Raw genomic sequence first — 20,177 nt, 5'->3', positions numbered from 1 at the left:
ATAAACACCATACTTTTAGTTTGATGCAAGCCATTCCTATTATGCTTGGATTCCTTTATTCTTTTGAAGTCGAAGCGATAAGAGCGCACGGATTCTATACCCTTACAAGCAAGGGAGAACAATAACGGGGAGAAAAGCAACCCTGTTTTTTTGCAGGGGAATTTCATTCCAGATGATCCTCGACTTATGTTCCCAGTAATTTCCATTGCTAAGCCAGGCAGCTCTAGAGTGAATCGCGTCCCGATTTTGCAACTAGTTTTTGTGTTTTTTTGGCCACAAATCACTGCGGTTGTTAAGTGGGTCAGATGGCCGTTAAGCGAACACACTTTCCCCCATTGACTTTGCTTGTGGCAGGCCAGTTGGGAAGGTCACAAATGATGGTCACCTGAGTCCAGGACACCTCTTGCCTAGAGTCCGAATTTTGAAGTGACCGTGGGGATGCTGTCATAAGTGTGAGGATGGTTATAAGTCTCTTGTAACTTCAAACAGTCGCTCAGTAAAGGATTGCAAGCTGAGGACTTAGCTGTGTAGCTAGTGCTTACTTTGTGGTCTTAAGCACTGGGTAGGTTTCACAGTTGTTGCAGTGTACCAAACACTCTGGAAGATGTACATAAAGGTAGATGAAGCTCCTTTATCCAAGTTCAGACTATTGATTCATATAAGATTTCAGTGGCTGAAAGAACCAGAAGGCAGGAGAAGAAGCAACGGATGGAAACTGATCAAGGAGAGAAGCAACCTGGAATTAAGGAGAAACCTCCTGACAGTGAGGACAATTAACCAGTGGAACAGCTTGCCTCCAGAAGTCTTGGCTGCCCCATCACTATAGGTTTTTAAGAAGAAACTAGACAGTCACTTGTCTGAAATGGTATAGTTCTCCTGCTTGAGCAGGGGGCTGGACTAGAAGACCTCCAAGGTCCCTTCCAGATTTCTAATTCTAATTCTAATTCTAATTCTAATTCTATTCTATTCTATTCTATTCTATTCTATTCTATTCTATTCTATTCTATTCTATTCTATTCTATTCTATTCTATTCTATTCCATTCCATTCCATTCCATTCCATTCCATTCCATTCCATTCCATTCCATTCCATTCCATTCCATTCCATTCTTCTGTTCTTCCTGTTGCCAAGTTCAGGAGACACTACAAGACAGATTTTGAACAGGGTGGGTGTCAAAACATCTTCCTATTAGTTGTGTACTTCTGTGAAACATCAGGACATTAGTGAATTCAGGTGGTGTTGCAACTTTCTCTTTGCAGGTAGCATCAATTAACGCTCATAGCACCAAAGCATGCATCAATGTGACAGTCAGCAGTTTTCCAGATTAATGATAATCTTGGTGTTCCCCTTTATACACGCACAATTACACACTATGAATAAAGCTGTTTAAAAAACCTGCCTAAACACTGTCACAAACACTTGACAAGGGAATTTATATTTCAGGAAAACTGGGAATGGTGGATGGTTCAGGGTTTTTAAGTTTTGAACTACATGGTCGGCCGAAACTAAGAACCTATCCCATGGACATAAAACTGAATTGTGAAGTAACTAGATGAGGTTCAAAGAATTCAAGATCTGAGCATCTAGAGCAGGGGTCTTCAAACTTGGCCCTTTTATGACTAGGGGACTTCAACTCCCAGAATCCCTCAGCTACCAACGCTGGCTGAGGGATTCTGGGAGTTGAAGTCCACAAGTCATAAAAGGGCCAAGTTTGAAGACCCCTGATCTAGAGAATGCTTACATTGGATAAAATTGGTTCCATCAGTAAAAATATGATTCAGATATTAACCAGTTGTGGACACAAAGTTCTCAGTCCAATGCCTAGTGTCTTTGGCAGTGTTACGTGGATTTGGTTGTGTTGTATAGCGGGGCTCCAGAAACAATCCCTTTTCTGTTCTGAAATCCACTCTTCTTTTTCCCCTCCATCCTAGGATAAGGATGATCATGACTGCCTTAAATTATCATTGTTTTTATCAATGGGTGTGGGTGTGCATGTATACATATAGATTACGCCTATCAGGTCTGTGTGAATGTGCACATGGAATCCTCTGTGTAAACATCTGAGATGATTCTCTGCTTCCCAGCTGGTGGTTTGCAACATTGCACAACCATGCCGTGCTTTGGAAGATTATCCCAGGGAGATTTTGATAGCTTCCAAGGTCTAGCTTGAGAAAAAAACCTCTGACTCAAGTGTCCCTCTCTGGAAACTAGTTGTCTATGGAGATTCTCCATCATCCAGGTCATAGAATGGAATGGAATAGAAGAGAATAGAATGCAGAATAGAATAGAATGCAGAATTGAATAAAATAGAATAGGAATAGAATGCAGAATAGAATAGAATAGAATAGAATAGAATAGAATAGAATAGAATAGAATAGAATAGAATAGAATAGAATTGAATTAGGAATAGGAATAGGAATAGGAATAGGAATAGGAAATAGAATAGAATGCAGAATAGAATAAAATTAGAGTAGAGTAGAGTAGAGTTGGAAGGGACCATCGGATGTTCTTGCTTTGACAACAGATGAAAATGCAGCCATTTTACTCTCTTGCTTTTAGAGTTAGTTGATGCTGGGAGGGTGTGTGTGGATGAGAGTCCAGTTAGTTGTAACAAGAGTAACTCAGCTGTGGGAACCCAAGGTCATTGTTGATAAGAGTTTTGGTGGGCTGGAGAGCTGGGGAGAAAGCCTTCAAGCTAATTGGGGCATTGTGCTTTGTTACTTTGTATCCACGGGAGAGGACCTCAGTTTTTGGCTTTAACTGTGTAGTGCCAATGCTTTGTTTCCCGAATAAAAGATTCTTTAAGGTAAGCAATGCCTCGAAGTTCTTTTGAAGAGTTTCATCTGTCGGAACCAGGACAGTCTTCTCGTCCAGCCCCAGGCAGGAGAACCTATACCGTCTCAGACAGATGAATGTCTAGAACAGGGGTAGGCAACCTCGGCTCTTTTATGACTCATGGACTTCAACTCTCAGAATTCCTGAGTCATCTATGCTGACTCAGGAATTCTGGGAGTTGAAGTCCATGAGTCATAAAAGAGCCGAGGTTGCCAACTCTTGGTCTAGACTCTTCTTAAAAGCCTCCACCGACGGAGAGGCCACAATTTTCGGAGGCAAACTGTCAAGTCATTTGACAGCCCGCCCCAGTATCCAGCTCCGCTTTTTCAAAGCATTTTTGGTTTTTTGCAGGGAAGCGAGCAAAGTTATTTATCAAATGAGTAATACTGTTGTTGAGGGGGAAAAAAATATCACATGGACGTATCTCTGTAGTCACTAGGAGCTGAGCCTGACTCAACAGGAACTTTTTATTTACCTTCCCTTTGTTCTTTAATGACGTTCATTCCTTTTCTCTCTCCCCCACCTTTTTTTTTAAAAAAAATTTTTTTTTGAATCTTTGGGGCTGCTGGTGTAATCGCTCTTTTCCTTAAATTTTTCTAGAGATGTCTTTCCCGATCGACTTCTCGGTAGCCATGTGGACTCTGGGACTCGGAGCCATCGGGGCTGCCGTGACGGGGATGATCCTCGCCAATACGGATCTGTTCCTCCCTAAGGCAGAAAATGCCTCGCTGGACTTTCTAGAAGAAATTGATCTCAAGACTCTGGGACAAGGTAAGACTGGGGGTGGGGGGCAGGGGTGGGGGAAAGAGATTCTTCACAAGGTCCTAATTGCAAATTGTAGAAATGCACTGGAGAGATGAATTTTCCTTTTTTTTTTCCTGGAGTGGATAAAGGGCTGAAAGCATACTTGAGTGTTTACTCTGCTAGAGAGATTTAGAGCAAGTAACGTTCCTCCTTTGGAAAGTTAGAAAATAGGAATAGGAGTAGAGTAGAGTAGAGTAGAAAGGAGTGGATCTATCTATCTCTATACTTATATAGAGATATAGTTGAATAGAATTAGAATTAGAATTAGGAATAGAATTAGAATACGGAACAGAATAGAATAGAATAGAATTAGGAATAGAATTAGAATAAGGAATAGAATAGAATAGAATAGAATAGAATAGAATAGAATAGAATAGAATAGAATAGAATTAGAATTAGGAATAGAATTAGAATTAGAATTAGAATTAGAATTAGAATTAGAATTAGAATTAGGAATAGAATTAGAATAAGGAATAGAATAGAATATTGGGAATTTAGAATAGAATAGAATAGAATATATGAAATAAATAAAAAAGAATAGAATAGAATATGGGAATTAGAATAGAATAGAGGAGAATAGAATAAGGAGAATGGAATACAATAGAATAGAATAGAATAGAATAGAATAGAATAGAATAGAATAGAATAGAATAGAATAGAATAGAATAGAATAGAAGAATTAGAATGGAATGGAATAGACTAGACTAGACTAGACTAGAATAGAATAGAATAGAATAGAATAGAATAGAATAGAATAGAATAGAATAGAATAGAATAGAATTAGAATAGAATAGAATAGAATAACAGAAAGAATAGAATAGAATAGAATAGAATAGAATAGAATAGAATAGAATTAGAATTAGGAATAGAATTAGAATAAGGAATAGAATAGAATAAAATAGAATATGGGAATTTAGAATAGAATAGAATAGAATAGAATAGAATAGAATAGAATAGAATAGAATAGAATAGAATAGAATAGATAAAATAATAGAATAGAATAGAATAGAATAGAATAGAATAGAATAGAATAGAATAGAATAGAATATGGGAATTAGAATAGAATAGAGTAGAATAGAATAAGGAGAATGGAATAGAATAGAATAGAATAGAATAGAATAGAATAGAATAGAATAGAATAGAATATGGGAATTAGAATAGAATAGAGTAGAATAGAATAAGGAGAATGGAATAGAATAGAATAGAGGAATTGGAATGGAATGGAATAGACTAGACTAGACTAGAATAGAATAGATGCGGAATGGAATGGAATGGAATAGAACTGAACTGAATTGAATTGAATTGAATTAGAGCTTGGAGGTCTTTCATATTCAAGTGATCATCCCCTAGGACCAGGGTTAGGCAACCTTGGCTCTTTTATGACTGGTGGACTTCAACTCCCAGAATTCCTGAGCCAGCCATGCTGAGGGGAAAGGGAGAGGTTTCCAAGCTGAGCCATGCTGGCTCAGGAATTCTGGGAGTTGAAGTCCACGAGTCATGAAGGGGGCCATAGTTCCCCGCATGCAGGCTCAGGAATTTTGGGAGTTGAAGTCCACGAGTCATAAAAGAGCCCAGGTTGCCTACCCCTGCCCTAGGACTCCCAAGTCCAGGTTGAGTATCATTTCATTTCATTTACATGTGAGATTTGTTTCTCAGAAAAGAAGCATCCCCTTTCCACTCAGAATGCAAGAATGTATGCAAGAATATATGCCCTCTTGTATTCTTCAGACACAGTCCTTTGTTCTGTAGTTTGGGGACTGTGAAGGTGGGATTCAGTTTTGGAGAAAAAGTGAATTTGTGGACTTTCAGAATTCAAGTATTCTTCCAAAGCTCTCTTCGGGAGAAAGTGGGGTTAAAATAGCACAGAACTCCTTCAGCCTGGTGCCTTTCAACATATTGGATTACAATTCCTGAGAAGCGTGGCTGTCTAGAAGGCATCAGGCTGGCCTAACAGATGGGAATAGAATTAATTATCTGCTGATCATGTCTTCATGATTTACGGGTACACTTTGACTGATCTTGAAAAGCTAGGCAGAGAATTGAACGGGAAACTCTTTGAAAGTCCCAGAGTGGCAGGCTACGAATAGAAACAAATATTTGTAGGCTCGGGCATGAACTGTGGGATCCTTGGAGCTTTCTAAGCTTGTTTTCTAGATAGCATTACCGGTGCTAGTGATCCTAACCTTGATGATGTTAACCTAGTTGGGTAATGAAATGTCTGCAAGAAAGCAACCAAACTCAAGAGAAGCACCAGGGACACACACCCCCCGCAAGCAGGTTACACGGGAAAGTTGAGGAAACATCCGTGTGAAAGGCATAACCCAGTCGCTTCCATCTTGCCGCTAAAACAACTCTGTGGGCTTCTCCGCGAACGTACCGGGACGTGAGGACGATTTAGAAAGGAGCTGAACTTAAACGAGATATTCCTTCCCTTCCCTTTGATCTCAAGGAGAACAGAGAACGTTCAAAGCCAAGGATCTGTGGAAGACGAACGGTGCTGTCATCATGGCGGTGAGGCGGCCTGGATGATTTTTATGCAGAGAGGTAACGCACGTCCTCCGGTAGAACAGATTCTTAAGGATTATTCTGTGTGTGTAGTTTTATTGGTTTGGTCAAAATGTAAAATACAGAGAGAGATTTTTAAAGAAAAAGTAATAGAGAAAACTAAGGGAAGGGGGAGGGGAAGGAATAGGCTAGTGTAAAGAGGGAAATGAAAAAGGTGGTGGTCAGCTTTTAAAAGTCCTTGCAGACTGTTGCTGTTATCGGAGGTTCTTGACCAGGGCTCCTCAAATTTGGCCCTTTTATGACTTGTGGACTTGTTGTGCCTGGCTGAGGAATTCTGGGGGTTGAAGTCCACAAGTCATAAAAGGGCCAAGTTTGAAGAGTCCTCCCAGAATTCCTCAGCCAGGCATGCTGCCTGAGGGATTCTGGGGGTTGAAGTCCACAAAGTCATAAAAGGACCAAGTTTGAAGACCTCAGATCTTGAGGGATGATTCTGGGACTCTCCCTAATCCAGGAATGTCAAATAAGCAAGAGGAGGCCTATTTCCTCTTTTGTTAAGTTCAGGAAAATGACAGTCCAGAGAGACTTCCCCGGAAGTCACCAGATTCTAAGAATTAATTGAATTAACTGAAGCAGATTGCCCTCTTAACTGCCCCTCAGTTATTGCCTTGGCCAGAAACCCCAGCTTAGGCACTTGATGTGCTTCCTGCATTTTCTGAATGCCGACGTACCAACCAGACGTGCCCAGGCACAAAAATGCAGTTCGGATCACTTATTTTGTGGGAACCTTGTTGCAAAATTGAAGCTAACTGCAGGATGCTTAGAACAGAATCACTGATAGCACAAGCTCATCATGCAAGAGAAGATAATCCTCTGGTTCATTTATAGTTTACATTTTGAAATCCGTGGCTTCCTGGGAATGGAATAAGTGTTCTGTATGTATAGTCACATCTAGACCGTTTATCCCGTTAAACACAGTTTTTGTTAGCTGAGAAAATCTGATTTACCTCCTGTATGAGCTCTCAAAGGGTGGCTAGTTACTACATGATCCAATGTCTGCCAAGGAGCATCATAGTCACATGCTGGGGAAGATAACTGTGCTCCACTTAAACAGCGTTGGCAGATACCAAGCAAGGTGTAAATCCTATTCAGAGCTATCTGAACATGTTAGTGGAATAGCTATAGCACTTAGACTCATATACCGCCTCACAGTGCTTTACATCCCTCTCTAAGCGGTTTACAGAGTCGGCCTGTTGCCCCCCAACAACCTGGGTCCTCCTTTTACTGACCCCGGAAGGGATGGAAGGCTGAGTCAACCTTGAGCCGGTCAGGATCGAACTGCTGGCAGTGGGCAAAGGTTCACCCGCACATGCGTGCTAGTCGTTTCTGACTCTAGGGGCCGGTGCTCATCTCCGTTTCAAAGCCGAAGAGCCAGCGCTTGTCTGAGGACAAGCGCTGAGCAACTGGGTGTGTGTGTTGTGTGTGTGTGTGTGTCTGTGTGTGTGTGTGTGTGTGTGTTAACCTCACGTTTTGGGGAAACTATATATAATTAGCTTTTGGTCGAGCTGTGAAATTTGAACGTGCATTAGATTGTGGAAGCTCTTGGCTATTCCCTCAAGAAAGTCAAAACTCTTGAAGCGGGCAGTGACCGCAGCGAGAACAGGCAGGATCTAAAGTTTCCCCAAAACGTGAGGTTAACACACACACACACACACACACACCACACACAACACACACACCCGGTTGCTCAAACCCCCTCCCAACTGCCCAGTCCGTAGGGGGCTAATCCAGAGGAGCAAAGGTGTTGTGAGAAGAGCTGAGAAGGCCATAAGAAGTTGTTCTCGGGCATTGAAACCTTGGTTCTTCACAGATGAGGCAGAGCAGATGGCCCCAGCCTCATCCCTTATGGCTGCATCACAGAAAAGCCTTGAGGTTCTCCCCCCACCCTCTCGATAGGGATTAACTGATAGATTGTCTGGATCTGTTGCAAGAACTTTTGCTATATCCGTCTTGGGGTAGGTTGTTGATTTGGTTTAGATAACATTCATTCATCTTGAGGTAGTCCTCTCACAGTTCACACCTGTTAAAATGACTGACAGAGTTGAATGAATGCACCTTGAATTGGATCAAACGGTAGCCTAGTTTGCACCCTTTTAATAAAAACCCAGGAAGACAAAATTTAAGAGAAAATTTTTATAAAATGTTTTATAGATGGCATCTGGATCCCAAGAAGTTGTCCAACATGTATCCTAATTTACAGTCTAAATGTTGGAGGTGTGGTAGTTTAGAAGCTACCTATTTTCATATGTGGTGGACTTGTAGAAATATAAAAGCTTTTTGGATTAAAATTTGGTGGAACATTCAAAAGATTTTTAAGAGAAAGATAAAGTTTTCCCCGCAATTGTTTTTATTGGGTATTGTTGTAGATTGTGATGTTAAAGAAACTAACTTGATGTTGAACATGATAACAGCAGCACGGTTACTGGTGGGACAATATTGGAAGAAGGATAGTTTGCCCACTATAGAAGAATGGGTGTTTAAAGTTTCGAATCTTGCAGAAATGTCTAAGATTTCTGCTTATCTGAAGGATCATTCACAGGAAAGATATATTTCAGTTTGGAGGAGATGGATAAATTATATCCAGAACAAATATGGGACTAAAAAGTACCATTTAGCTTATGAGTAGATTTTAGTGGGATATTGTTATTGGTACGTTGTTTGTAGTTATGTTAAAGGGGAGTTAAAGCGCATTATGAATTTGGTTAATTGTATATTATGCATAATTTTTATTTAGAATATGATTATTGTAACTATAATCCTGTATTTAGCTCTGGGAAGTGGGGGGGGGAAGTGGGTGGGTTTGGGGTGGGAGGGATTTGGGGATATATTGTAAAATTTTGTTTTTGTAAAACTCTTTAATAAAAAAAAAACCCAGGAAGATGTAAGCAGTCCAGCCTTATGGATGAGTGGAAGGAGCTGGAAAGAACGGCACATCTCCAAGTTTGACACAACTTGGATCTTTTTGGATCGGGAGCTCTTCTCCTTGACCGTCATCTGTGCACACAACAGGCCAACATTAATTCCAGCCTCTGTGCCAAGTTCTTGGACAACCCACCACATTTGAAGGACTTGGCTCCGAGAAGTTGTGGTCGTTCCATCACTGAAGGAGTTTGTCTGATGTAGGACAGGGTCTCTTGCTTGAGCAAGGGGTTGGAATGGAAGACCTTCCAAGGCCCCTTCCAACTTTCACTCTGTTAAACCTGCACAGAAAAAAAGCAAGGTTCTTCCAGTGATAAATTTAGTAAGATTTACTGGAAGACGATAGAATTGTTGTTGTTAGCTGCGAAATCATGTCCGACCCATCGCGACCCCATGGACAACGTTCCTCCAGGCCTTCCTGTCCTCTTCCATCTTCTGGAGTCCATTTAACCTCACGCCTACTGCTTCAGTGACTCCATCCAGCCACCCCCTTCTCTGTCGTCCCCTTCTTCTCTTGCCCTCGATCTTTCCCAGCATTAGGCTCTTCTGCAGTGAGTCCTTCCTTCTCATTAGGTGGCCAAAGGATTTGAGTTTTAGCTTCAGGATCTGGCCTTCTAAAGAGCAGTCAGAGGATAGAATAAGATTACAGAACTCTCAGCAGCTCAGCTGATCTTCTGGTGGTTGAGGCAGATGGTTTCTTCTCTTATTTACAATTCTCCTGTGAACCTGATTTGTTCTCTTGACTAAGAATACAGGAATGTTCAGTTAGTTAGGATCTAAATCTTTCTCTATGGTTTCAAGCCTACCATTACATCTTTGTGTTCCCTAACTGCCAATCCTTTGGGCAGTGAACCAGAAAGCAGCACGGGAGAACAAAAGCTTTTTAAGCATGTCTAAATCTACATTTAAAACTGGGACAGCTGGCAGGAACAGGGAAATGGGACCAAATAAGAAAAAATAAAATAAAATGACAAAAGAACAAAAGGCTTTAATTTCTAGGTGTACAAAAAGGCAGAGAACAGGGACTTGAAAACATGGGAGCCCAAAGAAGGAACGGTGCAAGCTTAGCAGAGATACGGTAGCAGCTTATTAAACTGGAAGTAGGCCAGGTATCTCGTGGGAGAACTGGTTTGAACTGGCTTAGCTGGAGTTATTGATGCAGGCTCGTAAAGCAGAGGCAGTCGGGGGGGGGGGGCATAATCCTTGGAAGGGCTTGCCAGAGGGAAGAGGGGATAAACGTTTTTCTGCAAAGCGCCTGAAGGCAGGAGAAGGAGCAATGGGTGGGACCTTGTTCAAAGAGAGATACAATCTAAAAGCAAGGAAAAAAAATTTCTTCGCAGAACAACTGTAGAAGGGTTTGCCTCCCGGAGTTGTGGAAGTTTCATCACTGGAAGAGATTGGACAACATTTGTCCAGGATGAAACAAGGACCTGCCTTGGGCAGGGGTTAAGACTAGAAGATCTCCAAGGTCCCTTCCAGAACTAAGACGATTAAAGGCCCTGGTGTTCTGTACCAGCCTGCTACCGGCCCTGCAGAAAAGGCAGGAACAACCCCTTTACAAACGGCAAGAGGCTGGAATTAAGCCTGCCAAATTTATTAACATAAAACAGAGCAAAACAAGACACCAACCATGAAACAGGAACTAATCAAGCGGTTGCCTTCAGCAAACCAGCCCTCCCACACATTCCCCTTTTATACAGTTCAGGGCGTGGCTTCTCTCTGCCTCCTTCCGAGGTGCCCCATTGCCTTCCTCTGTTTACTCCTGATTGACTGCCTCCTGCGTCGGGCGTCCTTGAACAGGGCCAGCTGTGGGTCATCTTCATCCACGCTGTCAGGCTCACACAGCTGGGTCTCCGTCGTGACCAGGTGGGAGGGGCTTGGCTGAGGGCTCTCATCAAGCTGTCCAACCCCCTCAGCAAGCTCTTCAACACCCCCCTCCTCCTCTGAGCCATCCGACCCAACTGCCGAACCCACAGGCTGACCCTGAATCACAACACCTGGAGACTAAAACATATGAAGAACGGTTGCCGGATTTGGGAATGGCCAGTCTAGAGAAAAGAAGGATGAGCGGGGGTGGGGCATGATAGCACTATTCCAGTAATTGAGGGAATGCCACAAAGAAGAGGAAGGGGTCAACCTATTCTCCAAAGCACCTGAAGGCAGGACAAGAAACAATGGATGGAAACTGATCAAAGAGAGAAGCAACCTGGAATTAAGGAGAAAGTTCCTAACAGTGAGGACAATTAACCAGTGGAACTACCTGCCTCCAGAAGTTGTGGATGCTCCATCACTGGAGGTTTTTAAGAAGAGAGTGGACAGCCACTTGTCTGGAATGATATAGGTTCTCCTGCTTGGGCAGGGGGCTGGACTGGAAGACCTCCAAGGTCCCTTCCAGCTCCATTCTGATTCTGTGTTACGATTCTACCGCTCAACCGAAAAGCTGAGCGTTAAATCAGATTCCTAAGGCCAGGAATTTCTTATCAAGAGGATGGGATTTGCGACTTCCGGTGGCTCCGCGGCGACGGAGGGAGCCTTCCCGGGCTGCCCGCGGCTCAGCTGTTGTTTTTTTCGCCCGAAACAGCGCCGATCAGCTGTTCGGGCGAATCCGAAGCCCCCTCCTCGGGAGAAGAGGAGGGGGCGAGCTCCCAGGTAGGGGTAGAGTTCTCCAGGGCCGCCTGAGCTTATGGCTTGGGCGGCTGAAGGATTGAACTCCCCCGTAGCCTGGGCTGCTCCCAGCTGGCCGTCGCCTCTGCTCCTGATTCTTGGAGCAGAGCCAGCCGTCTGCGACCACCCCTGCCTGAAGGAATGACTATGATTTAAAGGAGCAGGCAGAGCGATACAAGAGGAAATGGTAAAGAGGATTACTATGTTTTACTCTCCAGCTTGATGGACTTTTTTGGATTACAAATCTGAAGTGAAAGTGCGTCATATTTGGTAAAAGATGGCGGCTAAACCACCCCCTAAAACTCTTCGGAGTGCTGGAACTTCTCCCGTGCAACAATCATTATTGCAGGCGCTGCATCCTCCTGATGTATTGACATCAAAGGACTTACAAGATGCTCTTGAAAAACATACCCAGGTAATTTTGGAATCAATTAATATTAGATTTGCACAGATGGAGGAGAAATTGGAGAAATTGGAGGAGAGAATGGAGGAGAGGATGGAACAGAAGCTCAAAGCGATGAGGGTAGACATCTTGACTTCAGTGTGTAAAGTGGCTCGGTGTGTGGAAGAATTGGAGGAAAAGCTAGAAGACTTGACTCAAAAGAATGCTATATTAGAAGCGAAAGTATTGGAGAATGAAAATAAAATGGAAAAGGAACTGTGTCTTGCTGAATATTTCCAGATGCAGTTTGCTATTAGAATTAGAGGCTTAAAGGAGAATACTAAGGAAGATCTAAAGCAGCTGGTTTCTGAGGCTTTTGAAATAGTGTTGAAACAGCCAGCATCTGAAATAAAAGGAGGCATGGACAAAGTGTTTCGTGTGAATTCATGGATTGCCAGACAGAGGAAGTTGCCTAGAGATGTGGTGGTATATTTTGCAAAAAGGGAAACTAGAGATGAAGTTATACAAGCTGCTTATGATACTAAAGTTATGATTGCTAATCAAGAAGTTTTGGTCTTAAAAGAAATTCCTCCAAAGATTCTAAGGAGAAGGAAGGATTTTACATTTCTTGTGCAAGAGCTCAAGCAACGAGATATAAGGTTCAGATGGGAGATCCCAGTGGGGTTGATGGTGACGCACGAAGGTAAAAAGTACCGTTTGGTTACTGTGATGCAAGCGCGTGATTTCTACAATAATGTTTTAAATGCAACGCCATTAACACTTTTGGAAGCTGGAAAGGGATCTGGAGAAGGAGTGCATCAAGAGGCCGAAGATGGTCAGATAGAAGACAACGGTGTTGGAGGAGATCAAGATACAACCTCGTTGGATGAATCTATAAAACAGAGGGTGACGCGTGCTGCTGCAAAACGATCTAAGAAGAGAAAGTAGCAGGAATCGCAGAAGTCTTTGGAACTTTTACGATATAGTCAAGTAGTCAAGTAGGGGAGGGGGGAAAAGATTTGGGTGTAGACGCAATATATTTCTATATTTGGTGGTTTTGTGGAAAGGGTGAGCTTTTTTGGATTAAAGTTCAAGTTTTGTTTGCAATTTTTTTTTTTTCTTTTTTGTTGTGTTTGGAATAATTATAGATGTGGTACTGGAAGAGGAACGGTCGATTACAGAAGAGTTGACTTTAAAGTTTTTTGATTTGGGATCCTTGGTTAATTTGGAAAATTATTTGTAAGAATGTTATATCATGGAATGGATAAAATGGATGGAGTTTATTTAGGATAAGTATAGGGTTGAGAAGGGGTTTTTTTTTTTCCTTTTTTTTGTTTTTAATATATGTTTAATACTATTAAGGTTTGTTTCATTCTATATAAGCTAGAGAGTGTCCTTTTCTTATTCTAGTTTTTTTATATATATATATTTAATATTGTTAAGGTTTGTTTTATCCTATATAAGCTAGAGAGTGATGGATTTTAGAATTTATAGTTGTTAGTATATGGCTGCTTAGGTTTGCTTTTTTTTATATATATATACCTTGTATTCAGCTCTGGGAAGTAGGGGGGGGGAGGGGGGGAGGTAGGGGGGGGAGGAGGGAGGGGGGAGGAGGGGAGGTAGGGGGGGAGGAGGGAGGGGGAAGGGGGGTTTTTCAAGGGAAAATTGTATTTTAAAACTTTTCAATAAAAAAAAAAAAAAAAAAAAAAGAGGATGGGATTTGCAAGCGCATTCCTTCAAGAGCAAAATATGTGACGCGGCCCCAAAACGTAGCACGATGTCGAAGCAGAATCTTACACTGAGATATATCATCCCTTCGTGTTTTAAGTGACTCCTGTTTGGCCACATTTGTCTTAGGTTTCCTTACCTGTTTTTCTCTGCCTGGAAAAGTAACGCATCAGATGTGCTGCAAGCCAGAAGCCTCATTCCTGCAATCTGATTTTCCTAGGGGGGAGGAGGTTTATATTTTTATTGCTCTCTGTGTGTGCATGTGTGTGTGTGTTTAAGAGCATGAATCCCTAGAAGCAACCTGAAGTTGTTAACCCCCAAATACAAATGCTCGCTCTTAGAAAGAATTAAGGCAAGGCAAACTTAGATCAGTTCTTAGGAATATTTCCTTACAAGCATGCCCATTGCTTGCTCGCGGCCCCCAAGGAGCTTTTAGTAGATATGTAGATTTAGCTGGGCAGCTGGAAAGGAAAAAATATCTTATGGTTTTTTACCTTCTGCTTAGGAATTTGAAGCAAAATTCCTTTTGAGTCATGCTGCACTTCGGTTTGAATTCACGAGCACATCCGTGGTAATTTTCTGCTGCTGCCTTTTCGCAAGATTTTTTTTTGTGTTTTTTTGAATGGACAGCCTAGCCTACAAAGCTGGGATGTTGTAGTGGTTTCTCTTTATTTATTACACTTATACGCCAAAGGCGACTCTACAGATGTTGATTAAAACACCTTATAAAACATGAAAGCAATAAAGACCTTAAAATTAAAAATGCAATTAAAACTTAAGGCAGGATAGAGAGGGAGGGAGCAAAGTACAGAAAGGATACAGATGGGGTGTGTTCTGTACCAGCCTGCTACCGGCCCTGCAGAAAAGGCAGGGACAACCCCTTTTACAAGAAGGCAAGAGGCTGGAATTACGCCTGCCAAATTTATTGCTACAAAAACAAATAGAACAAGACACAAACCAAGAAACAGGAGACTTTCAAGCGGTTGCCTTCAGCAAACCAGCCCTCCCACGCATTCCCCCTTAAATACAGTTCAGGGCGTGGCTTCTCTCTGCCTCCTTCCGAGGTGCCCCATTGCCTTCCTCTGTTTACTCCTGATTGACTGCCTCCTGCGTCGGGCGTCCTTGAACAGGGCCAGCTGTGGGTGATCTTCATCCACGCTGTCAGGCTAACACAGCTGGGTCTGCGTCGTGACCAGGTGAGAGGGGCCTGGCTGAGGGCTCTCATCAGCAAGCTCTTCAACACCCCCCTCCTCCTCCTCCTCTGAGTCGTCCGACCCAACTGCCGAACCCACAGGCTGACCCTGAATCACAACTCGGTGTTCCCTACTCTGTTAGGAGCAGAGCCATTAAAAATCGTGGTGGCGCAGTGGTTAGAAAGCAGTATTGCTGGCTAACTCACTGCCCACTGCCAGGAGTTCGATCCTGACTGTCTTAAGAGTGGAGCCATGGTGGCGCGGTGGTTAGAATGCAGTATTGCAGGCTAACTCACTGCTCACTGCCAGGAGTTCGATCCTGACTTAAGAGTGGAGCCGTGGCGGCACGGTGGTTAGAATGCAGTATTGCAGGGTGACTCTGCCCACTGCCAGGAGTTCGATCCTGACCAGCTCGAGCTTGACTCAACCTTTCATCCTTGCGAGGTCGGTAAAACGAGATTGTTGGGGGAGATAGGCTGACTCTACAAACCACTTAAATTCAAGTAATTAGAGTAAGTATTCAAACAAGCTCCTATTAATCCTAATTGCATCTTCTTCTAATGCTAGTCGCCCTCCTGCGGTTATTTCCATTTATTGGTTACAATAATAATCCTTCCCCCCCCCCCCAACAATTTGTCATCCTCTTAATTGCTTAAGCCCCACAGCCCGGGCAAGGAAGGTCGTAAAACGGAGCCAGATTCACTGAACAAATGTCTCACTTAACAGCCTCTTTTGAATAGAGCCAGTACTGCGGGCAACTCACTACCTTGGCGATGGGTGATGGTGTTTTGACTCAACTCGTCCTTTCGTTTGTAGGAGGCCTCTGAGCTGTCCTCTCTGAAACCCCAACTCGATCAGGCTGGGGTGCCCCTTTATGCTGTTGTGAAAGAGAACATTGGGACGGAGGTGGTCGACTTTCAGCCATATTTCAAGGGGGAAATATTTCTGGATGAAAAGGTAGGTGGGATTCTTGAAATGGATTAAGGGTGGGGTGGGGTGGGGGAGAGATGGGCTAAAACCTACATTGTTCAGTTCACTTGTTCCCCTGGCAAATGCTGGTGGCATTTGGGAATCAGGTTTTCTGTATGCTTGGAAAAGGCCTGCCCGTGGCGTGAACCTCCCCAGATGAAAACGGTGAGGGTGGGGGTTTTTTGCGGTTCTGGGTGACCATATTCTCCAAAGCACCAGAGGGCAGGACAAGAAACAATGGTTGGAAACTGACCAAAGAGAGAGAAGCAGCCTGGAATTAAAGAGAAACTTCCTAACAGTGAGGACAATTAACCAGTGGAACAGCTTGCCACCAGAAATCGTGGGCGCTCCATCACTGGAGGTTTTTAAGAAGAGACTGGACAGTCCCTCGTCTGAGATGCTATAGGTTCTCCTGCTTGAGCAGGGGGCTGGACTACAAGACCTCGCAAGGTCCCTCCCGGCTCTATTCTATTCTAATCTTCGAGCCACCTAATTTTACGAAAAGGAATGGCGCAAAGATAGGCAAGAAGGGAACAGGTGTTAAAATAACCCAGCCTTGATTTCTCTACTAATTATTTTTTTAAATTCGTATGCTGCGCATCCTACCTAGAGGAGGCCGGGTGGCTTACAGCCAAATGAAAGCAGCGAGATAAAACATTTAAAAAAAAACAATAAACATCGACATGAAAATTGACTTAAAATGAACAAGGCCGGGTTCGATCCCGTTTCTTTTTTTTCTTTTCCCCAAGATCAGCAATTTTGGGCTTAAGGTGGTCGTTTTCCAGTGGGTCTTCCCTAGGTAGAGCCCCCCCCAACCCCCCCGGTCCGTTTTCTTTTTTTTTTGCCACCGAGTTCCTCTCATTTTTTTTCCCCCTTCCCCCAGAGGAAATTCTACGGCCCTCTCAAAAGGAAGATGCTGTTTCTGGCCCTTTTCCGCTGGAACGTCTGGAGGAACTTCTGGCGTGCTTGGAGGAGCGGCTACACCGGCAACCTTGATGGAGAAGGCGTGATCCTAGGAGGGGTGTTTGTCCTCGGCCCAGGGAGACAGGTAGAGAGCGGACAGGTGTGGCTGGGAAGGCAGCTGTTACTGGGTCTTCTGTCCCCGTGGCCCGGTGGCCTCAGGTCTCTGCGGCCTTCAGCCCACGAGAGGACCTTCGCCATTGGCTTTCTCTTCCGGATTGAAGGATTTCTCCTCCTCCCTCCCTCTTTCTCTCTCTTTTTCTATATTTCCCTCTTTCTCTCCTTCTCTTCCTCCCTCTCCTCCCTCTCTTTCTTTCTCTATCTCCCTCTCTCTTTCTCTCCTCTGTCTTGTCTCCCTCTTTTCTTGTTTCTCTCCTTCTCTCTCCCTCGTTTTCTCTCCTCTCTCTTTCCTTCTTTCTCTTTCTCCTTTTTCTCTCTTTCTTTTTCTGCTTCTCTTTCTGTCTCTGCTTCTCGCTTTTCTCTCTGTCTCCCTCTTGCTATCTTTCTTTTTCTCCTTTCTTTCTCTCCCTCTCTTTTCTCCCTTCTCTCGTTCTGTCTACCTCTTGCTATCTTTCTCTTTCTCCTTCTCTTTCTTTCTCTCTTTTCTGTCTCCATCTCTTTTCTTGTTTCTCTCCTTCTCTCTTCCTCGTTTTCTCTGTCTCCTCTTTCTCTTTCCTTCTCTTTCTCTTTCTCCTTTTTCTCTATCTCTTTCTTTTTCTGCTTCTTTCTGTCTCTCCTTCTCGCTTTTCTCCCTCTTGCTATCTTTCTTTTTCTCCTTTCTTTCTCTCCCTCTCTTTTCTCCCTTCTCTCGTTCTGTCTACCTCTTGCTATCTTTCTCTTTCTCCTTCTCTTTCTTTCTCTCTTTTCTGTCTCCATCTCTTTTCTTGTTTCTCTCCTTCTCTCTTCCTCGTTTTCTCTGTCTCCTCTTTCTCTTTCCTTCTCTTTCTCTTTCTCCTTTTTCTCTATCTCTTTCTTTTTCTGCTTCTTTCTGTCTCTCCTTCTCGCTTTTCTCCCTCTTGCTATCTTTCTTTTTCTCCTTTCTTTCTCTCCCTCTCTTTTCTCCTTCTCTCATTCTGTTTCCCTCTTGCTATCTTTCTCTTTCTCCTTCTTTCTCTCTCTCTTTTTTGTCTCCATCTCTTTTCTTGTTTCTCTCCTCTCTTCGTTTTCTGTCTCCTCTCTCTTTCCTTCTCTCTCTCTCTCCTTTTTCTCTTTCTCTCCTTCTCTTTCTGTCTCTCCTTGCTTTTCTCTGTGTCTCCCTCTTGCTATCTTTCTCTCTCGCCTTCTCTCTCTCTCTGCCTTGTTCTCTTCTTCCCTCTTTCTTGCTCTTTACCTCTACCTCTGTCTGTCTCTCTCTCTCTCTCTTTCTCTCTCTCTCTGTTTTCACTTCTTTTATATGTTATTTTGGAGATGCCATCCTGTTCCTTGTGTCGCAGAACGTTATGAATGAGTTAGGTTTATTATAAGCTTATTATATTTGTATACCGCCCTTCTCCCGAAGGACTCAGGGCGGTGAACAGGGCACATATAAAATACAAAATACAAAAGTTAAAAGAGAATTAAATATAAACCCGAGCTAAAACAGTAAATAATAGTATTAAAAACCGCAATAAAAACCCCAACACATCCCCCATCAGGCCAGGGGATGTGGAACCTCTGAAACCAGATTCCTGTTTTAAGTTTGTAAAATTTAACGTGGAGAACTGGAAGTTGATAATATTGATGCTTTAAAATTTGAAAAAAAAATCTCGCTATAAAATTCTTCCTAAGCCCAGAAGGGGATAACCTAGGTAAATTGTGGAGATGTTAAAAAGTCTTCTGATTGTAGTTTTTGGAGACAGCCCTGTTCCTGACCTCTCTTTCTTTTTTTTTTTTTTAGGGGCTTCTCTTGGAACACCATGAGAAAGAATTTGGAGACAAAGTTAGCCAGGATGCTGTCCTTGAAGCTGTTAAGAAGATCAAAGTGCAACCTTCAGACCGTGGAGAATAAAGCACCCTTTATTTCTTTTTGTTTTTGTTTTTGCAAATGCTAAGCGTTGCCACGCAAACGTGGGCCTTATCTCTGCCAGGTTCTCAATTTCTCCCAAATAACCTCAGCATAAAGTCCACCCTTCCTAGTCGCTCTTTCTGTCTGTTCTTCAGATACCGCCGATTCCTTCTTTTGTCTTTTGTCCTACTGGGTTAATGAAAGGCCAGGTCTGAAATTGTTAAGGTCTGACCAAGATCCTTCCCAGTTGGAACGAAACATTCAGGGGTATCGGGGTGTCGAGAGGATGACGGAAAGCTTAATAAACGTTGTTTTGAAAGTTTAAATGCTGTGGGGTTTTTGTCATGGTTTCGAAAACCCAAGTTTGCTCACCTGGTACTTTCCATGTCTCCAATGAGGTCTAGTTTGGCTGGATAAGGTCAAACTAGACATCCTTTTAAGAAATGGTAAGCAGCCTTAACCTGGAGGTACTTTCAGAATCTCGTGCTTTTTTGATAATAACCACATACGGACATCTCTTACTGGAGCATCCCTTGGACTCAGCAGAACTAAAGTAGGAATGTTCCTATGATGTAAAAAGGTGTTGAATGGTGGCTGGGTACTCTGCCCTCAGCAATGGAAAGGTGACTTTGGAGTGAGCGCCTGTTACTCGTCCCAGCTTCTGCCAACCTAGCAGTTCGAAAGCCCGTAAAAATGCAAGTAGAAAAATAGGGACCACTCCGGTGGGAAGGTAACAGCGTTCCGTGCGCCTTTGGCGTCTAGTCATGCCGGCCACATGACCACGGAGACGTCCTCGGACAAGCGCTGGCTCTTCGGCTTTGAAATGGAGATGAGCACCAGCCCCTAAGGTCGGAAACGACTAGCACGCACGTGCGGGGGAACCTTTACATTTACCTTTTTTTTAAACCTCGGGGTTCTTATCGAGATGATGGGGGTGGGGGTGGGGGAGTTCTGTGTGGTCTCTATAGCGCTAAATCAATCCAACGAGCAAAGATTTCAAGCTGTGCTATTTTCTTCAGTCAAAATCATTCCCAAAGCTTTCTATTCGTTCAGGAAACAGGGCAAAAAAAGAGAATATATTGATGTGTATGATTGTTATAGAAAGAAAGAAAGAGAAAAAAGAAAAAGAGAAAGAAAAAAAAGGAAGGAAGAAAAAAATTAGGGAGGAAGAAAATTA

At 43.1% G+C, this 20,177-nt stretch overlaps 1 protein-coding gene across 4 annotated transcripts in view; it reads left to right on the top strand.

Annotated features, from left to right (window-relative positions):
* The window catches only part of PRXL2A (peroxiredoxin like 2A), a 32,259-nt gene extending 12,744 nt beyond the window's left edge, over nt 1-19,515 (top strand). For 2 of the 4 annotated variants that reach the window (XM_081329768.1, XM_081329767.1), the window contains exons 2-6: nt 3,436-3,606; nt 6,089-6,183; nt 15,904-16,044; nt 16,940-17,104; nt 18,893-19,513. In XM_081329768.1, the coding sequence (XP_081185894.1) occupies nt 3,438-3,606; nt 6,089-6,183; nt 15,904-16,044; nt 16,940-17,104; nt 18,893-19,003 (681 nt within the window). In that variant the 5' untranslated portion in view covers nt 3,436-3,437 and the 3' untranslated portion in view covers nt 19,004-19,513. Of the gene's footprint in view, nt 1-3,435; nt 3,607-6,088; nt 6,184-15,903; nt 16,045-16,939; nt 17,105-18,892 lie in introns of all 4 variants that reach the window. The other 2 variants (XM_081329765.1, XM_081329766.1) reach the window with 2 other exon arrangements.
* Nucleotides 19,516-20,177: the final 662 nt, after the last annotated feature.

This window comes from Vipera berus (assembly GCF_964194415.1).
Source record: "Vipera berus genome assembly, chromosome: 5".
Taxonomy (NCBI): Eukaryota; Metazoa; Chordata; class Lepidosauria; order Squamata; family Viperidae; genus Vipera; species Vipera berus.
This window is presented reverse-complemented; position numbering and strand designations above follow the sequence as displayed.